General features: G+C 45.5%; 1 protein-coding gene across 1 annotated transcript; it reads right to left on the bottom strand.

Moving 5' to 3' along the window:
* Positions 1-1,017: 1,017 nt before the first annotated feature.
* tpt1 (tumor protein, translationally-controlled 1) lies at positions 1,018-5,523 on the bottom strand (the record flags this gene model as incomplete). Its single annotated transcript, XM_084452119.1, has 6 exons — positions 1,018-1,050; positions 1,194-1,310; positions 2,159-2,228; positions 2,521-2,705; positions 3,446-3,519; positions 5,496-5,523. The coding sequence occupies 6 exons, from the start codon at positions 5,521-5,523 to the stop codon at positions 1,018-1,020; spliced, it is 507 nt and encodes a 168-aa protein (XP_084308245.1).
* Positions 5,524-6,319: the final 796 nt, after the last annotated feature.

The following is a 6,319-nucleotide window of genomic DNA, read 5'->3' as shown; positions in this document are numbered from 1 at the left end:
CTGTTGTATGATAACTAGCTTTTTTTTTACGTTTACAAAAGAATAAATAAACATTGCATTGTCGTGACCTTTTCTTTTTCTGGGTTTCTTCCTTGGAAGTACTGAAATACCAAGACATAATGGTATAAAATCACTAATAAATAACCAATCAATAACCAGTCATTGTGTTTTATAAACACTCAGGTTGAGATTAAAACCTATTTCACATTTTAGAATAGAGATTTATCAAATATTATAATTCTGTAATATTGAAAGCCACTCTCACAGACATGGCTGACACTGAGGACCAACTGATTTCATCATATGTAGTATTTAAAAAATAACACTTGGTTGCAAATGTGTTCAAGAGTGGTCTGGTCCTGTCCATGGTCTTGGATTCACTGGAGAAGAAGTCAATGGTAGAGCAGCAGTCCCTCAAGATGTACTGTGAAATGGAAAAGAAGAATAAGATGGATTCACATGGCAACATACAGGTACATGCGCGCGCAAACCGATACACAGTGAATATACATACATAGTGAAACACATCCATACACTCACTTTCTCAGTACATTCCTGTACTAATTGAACTATACCAATGTGTTCCTGTTGGCACAGAATTCTGGCAGTCAAACTGTTGGTGAGGATGACTAAAGCCTAATTTATACTTCGTGAGACACATTTTTTGGCTCATGGCTCACGGCTCATAGCTCTGCATTTATACTCGATGAGCCGTGCCCTGCTGTGTCCATGTGATGCTATGTTGTTACCAAACAAGAAAATGTTTCTCATCTCCTAGCAACACAGAACGCTTCGTCTCTCCAGGCCAGTCTACCAATCAAATATGTGCGACATATAATGACGCGGTGTGAGCCGCTAGAAATTTGAGGTGTGAATGAGCCAAAAATCACGGCTCACGGCTCACGAAGTATAAATTAGGCTTAAGTGTCACTGTGCACAGCCAGCAGCTAACAAGGCTCCAGTAGCCCACAGTGTAGCCGAGTATAGCTGTATGAGACTGATGATTCAGAGTCTGATTCAGAGCAGCTTTCTGACATCTGGCCTCAACAGCTGGAGTAACCATGGGAGAAACCTAGAAGCACCAGTGGGAGGACACAAGCAAACTAAAGTAACATCCTCCCCCCTTTTTTTTTAAGGTGAAAGCAAATGGATGAGTTGGTGAAGCTCTGGCGGGCGGGTGGCTCTTTCCTTACGCATTTCTCAACCTCCAGGCCGTCTTTGAAGAAGATCATGTAGGGGGTGATGCCGTCCTCGCGGTAGTTCAGCAGACCCACCGTGCCCTCAAGGTTCATCGACTCCCCGGTGTAGAACTGAGAGAAAGAAGGAGGGAGAGAGTAAAGAAAGGATGATGGGGGGGGGGGGGTCAGAAATGGATGAGTGAGCGCATCATCTAAAAAGTCAAGAGTACAGACCGTCTCACGGGCTATGATGCAGAGAGGTCAGGGAATCATTTTTACAGCTCACTTTTCTGGCCCCTGGGTGAAACAGATTTTTTTTTTTTTTATCTCTGGAATATGTAGTGGTGGGACCCCTCTCTGTAAAGCGCATTGTGTTGCCTCTGTGTATGAAATGCGCTATACAAATAAAGTTTGATTTGATTTGATAACTGTAGGTTGGCAACCCAGTGAACATGATGAGAAGGTGCTGTACGTTTGTATACTCCTAAAGCCTCACTTCTACTCCCAGGCCTACGCGGTTCAGCTGCGGAGACCACGGACGCGTAGTTCTTACGATCCGCACATGTGCAGTAGATCGGCGGGAAGAGGTTTTTTCAGTACGAATCAGTCGCTTTAGTGTTGGCGCAGCTAGTCCTTCAGAGAGCACATAGGCCAGCGACTTGGGCAGCATCCGTGTTAAATTGTTTATATAAAAACCATTCCACGCGCATAACTGTCAGTTTGAGGATTTATTGTGACAATAAATTACAAACAAATCGATCTTTCTGTGAATTTGTGTATATCTAGAGTTCTATAGTTTTTAATCAACGTATATGTGCAGTTGATGCCCTTGTAGTGTAGTGAGCGTGGTCACAAAAAATTGCAGGCACATGGATGTATGCACAGAGCCTACGTGTGCACCCTCTGATGACATACTTGCAGATGTGGAAAGTATAACCAAGGCTTAAGTGACCACAGCAGTCTTATAGCTGTGCCGTCACCTGGTAGTCCTTGATGTTGGCTAAGATTTTCTTGACCTCCCCCTGGACTCCTGCCATGAAGGGCTGCACTCTTAAATCATTCAATGATTAATTCATTCATTCATTCATTTTTGGAAATCAGTATCGATACCCAGCCCTAGTATTGATGTGTTGCATAACTTGGCAGTCATGTAATTAAGGTTACAGCTAAAAAAAAAAAAAAAACAGGTTTTAGTAACACTAACCGAAACGATATTGAATCGTGATAATCGATTCTGAACTTTGTGAATCGGAATCGAATCGATTCTTGAAATTCGAATCGATACCCAGCCCTAGCAGTAGCGTTATCTCTCTCTCTCAGACACACTCAGACACACACTCACGCCTTCAAGTATTCTTTGATGTAGCCCTTGTAGGAGTTCTTGTCGAAGGAGATCTCTTGCAGTTTGTGGTTCAGGATGATGTCCACCCCGCTGACGGTGCTGGCTTCACAGCCTTCATCCTGTACCTCCGCCGAAGCGTTTGCCCCGATCAGAGATTCATCGATGTTCTCTGACCGGCTGACTGACTGAAGGAGAAGGAGGAGGTCCGGTGAAGAGAGGGAGGAGGTCCGGTGAAGAGAGGGAGGTGGTCCGGTGAAGAGAGGGAGGAGGGAAGGTGAAGAGAGGGAGGAGGGAAGGTGAAGAGAGGGAGGAGGTCCGGTGAAGAGAGGGAGGAGGTCCGGTGAAGAGAGGGAGGAGGTCCGGTGAAGAGAGGGAGGAGGTCCGGTGAAGAGAGGGAGGTGGTCCGGTGAAGAGAGGGAGGAGGGAAGGTGAAGAGAGGGAGGAGGGAAGGTGAAGAGAGGGAGGAGGTCCGGTGAAGAGAGGGAGGAGGTCCGGTGAAGAGAGGGAGGAGGTCCGGTGAGGAGAGGGAGGAGGTCCGGTGGAGGTCCGGTGAAGAGAAGGAGGAGGTCCGGTGAAGAGAGGGAGGAGGTCCGGTGAAGAGAGGGAGGGAAGGAAGACACCAAGTCAGGAAAGAGGAAAGCACCGACATCGAAGAAGGTATGCACAAACGTACAAGCACCATAAACCATGGAGAATGAATCGACTCACTCGCCTAACTAAACCTATAACAAATACTTTATTTAGTTTTTTTTAATTTATTTATATATAAATGTAAACTGCAGCACACTTCACAGTAATTCAGTTGTGAAGTCAGTAGTTTGATGTCCAAATAAGATGAGAGTGCTGATAACCTACTGATTCATAAATCATCTTACCTCCGAGCTCAGACAGAGCGTAGCTAAAGTTACCTGCATTGCAGACGCACCTTTCCTTCCACTTCGAATAATATCCCATTCGCTGATTCTGTGATCTTGTAAATGTCTGAGAACATTTCATCCCCTGCAAAATGAATTGAGAATTGGTAGATAAGCTTAGCTATTGAGTACAGGTAACGTTGACTAGTAGAATGTTGAATCCTTCAGTATACTTTTTCTAGCATTGACTGTAGCTAGCGATTGGCCCTGGTCCAGGTTGGTACACTATTCAGGGATATACCTGGTATTAGGGATGAGACGGTATACCGTGAAGTGTGGATCAGAATGAGTTCTACACTACACTACAACCTCTGAAGTAGCCCTGCACTCCTAAAAAAGGTGAAAAGCACCCTGCACCCCACATGACCGTAATCCATACTCAACACCTCCGCAAGTGAAAATCTAATCCGTTCCTTTTCCAGACCCCTTCTAAGCTCCTCCCTCTCCTGGGCATACCTAGGACACTCCATCAAAACATGTCTCACTGTCTCAACCTTGTCCCTACAATACTCACACATACCAGTGTCATGTTTCCCTACGAGCTGCAGCGTTCCATTCAGACCTGTGTGTCCAAATCTCAGTCTCGAAATTATATCTTCTTCTGCCGTGCACCTGCTAGTCCTCCTCGCGCCCCCCACTTGCCTTTGGACGGCATACAGATGTCTCCCTTTAAGATCCCTATCCCACTGACCTTGCCACTGCTTTTTAAGTTCTGTTTTGACAATACTCTTAACCTCAGCCTTGCTGTAAGGAACTGACACATCAACGCCTGCCCTCTTAATAGCTCCTTTGGCATACTTGTCCGCCAACTCATTCCCTTCCACCCCAATGTGCGCTGGAACCCAAATAAACTTCACGCTCGCTCCTGCCCTAGTAATCCAAAAGATGGCATGTACTATGTCTAAAACTATATCCTGTCTCGCTGTGGATTCCACAATCCACACTCCTTATACTAACTAACGAGCTACTTGAGTCTGACCCTATCACAACACACCTCTACTGGGTGTTCTCTATCCAGCTCAGTGCTGATTGGATGGCCAGCAGCTCTCCAGTAAAAATCAGTCGCTCTTTTACTAAAAAACACATTAAACTCTGGCACCACAAACCCAATCCCTACTCTGCAGTTGTTTTGGACGCATCCGTATACATCTTGACATAGTCAGAATACTGCTGATCTATACTATATACCTCCTGACCACACCCTCAGTAACACCGCCTCCCTCTCCACCCTTAACCAGGTCTAGCAGGTGTAGGTCGACCACGGGCTCTTCAAGCACCCAAGGAGGAACAGTAGAAAGCGGCACAGTCGGACTACTACATCCTCCAACCCCATGTCCAGTCGCTCTATCGTCCACCCAAAGCTACTAAACTGCCGTCTCTCTCTCTCTCTCTCTCTTGGCAAGGCTGCAACACTGTCTGAGCAGGGTGGCTCTCCTTAATTATGCCCCTTCAGGTTTGCCCAATAAGTTAACAGCAACTGAGCTCTCTGTAATACTAGCGGCGCCTCATCCATCTCAACCTGCAATACTGGCGTAGACTTCCTATCCCCACAACATCCTCAGGGCCTGACTGGACTACATCCAGCCTGTGCAGCAAGGTTTCAGAAGCTGACTGATGCACCCGTAATCTAACTGCCTTGACGAGCCCCACAGGGTCTTCACGCCTATTCGCCCCCCAGTCTCTCAAACACCTGACCTTATGACCTGACCTTATGACAGATATGTTTGTGTCGGCAGCTGCTCCTGACTGATATTCTGTCTCTGGCTGCTAGACTTGATGTAGGAAAGCTGCCGTTTTGAGCGGTGTCCAGGATTGTATATGAAAACGGTAACTGTAGGCCTACTGCCCATCTAGTCGAGCATTATAACGTTATAGGCCTATACCGCTAGGCAGTTGTCTTTGGCCCTCGCAGTGTCTTGCTAGTTTATAGTGCCTGGATTGGCTAACGTTATCTTATTATAGGCGAGGTATGGAAGTAACGATTACAGTAGCCTATATTTACTAGCTATCAATAACACACTATTACCATGACAAAGATGAATCCGCAACATTAACACATACCAGTTATAATGTCCTTGTAGATGATCATTTTAGCGGAAAGATAGCCTCGCCCCACCGAGCTAGTTAGCCACAAGGCTTTATCAGGGAAAAGCCGTGCACCGTTACAGTGGACCAGTGGATTCAGATCTCAATGTATGGCCGAAAGTAAAATGCAGGCAAGTGGCCCCTCTAGTGGATACTGGGCATAATAGCACGTCAATAGCATGTCAATGAGCAAAGAACAAGAGGCAAAGGCCATCTGATCATCTCCTTGTAAACACATTTTTTTTATTGAGCACCAAACTCATCTCGAGAGTATATCTCTCTCCACTAGGGTCCAGTCCCCTACCAGTCCCATGGAGATTTTATATAGGATCAGTCCCTATCCTTGCTCAATTCACTGTAGGCTACAAACCAAAAAAGCTCAAAGAGAGAGAGAGAGAGAGAGAGAGAGAGAGAGGATGGGATCCTTAATAATCCCTGTGGGGGCAATTTGGGTGTTTCAGCAGTGGAAAAGTACAGCAGCAGTGGGGAAAAAGTACAGCAGAATAAAGAATATACAGTACATAGAGAATATACATAGATTAAATTAAATCAGTATGCATCAAAGATAGAATACACACACATACAGTCCCTGTACCAAATGTGTTTAATAATACTTGAATATACATTACATTCATACACGTATAACCAAGTAAAAATGTCCTTGAGTCCCAGGTATAATGGTGGCGGTTAGAGGTTGGTTGGTTAAACTCACTACTTAAAGGAGCATTAACAGTCCCTCCAAGAGGGAGGTCCCTCTGGTGTCCGACTCACAAGCGAGAGAGCTTGTAGAAGCGTAGTAT

The sequence above is a fragment of the Borostomias antarcticus genome (genome assembly GCF_949987555.1).
Source record: "Borostomias antarcticus genome assembly, chromosome: 17".
NCBI lineage: Eukaryota > Metazoa > Chordata > Actinopteri > Stomiiformes > Stomiidae > Borostomias > Borostomias antarcticus.
This window is presented reverse-complemented; position numbering and strand designations above follow the sequence as displayed.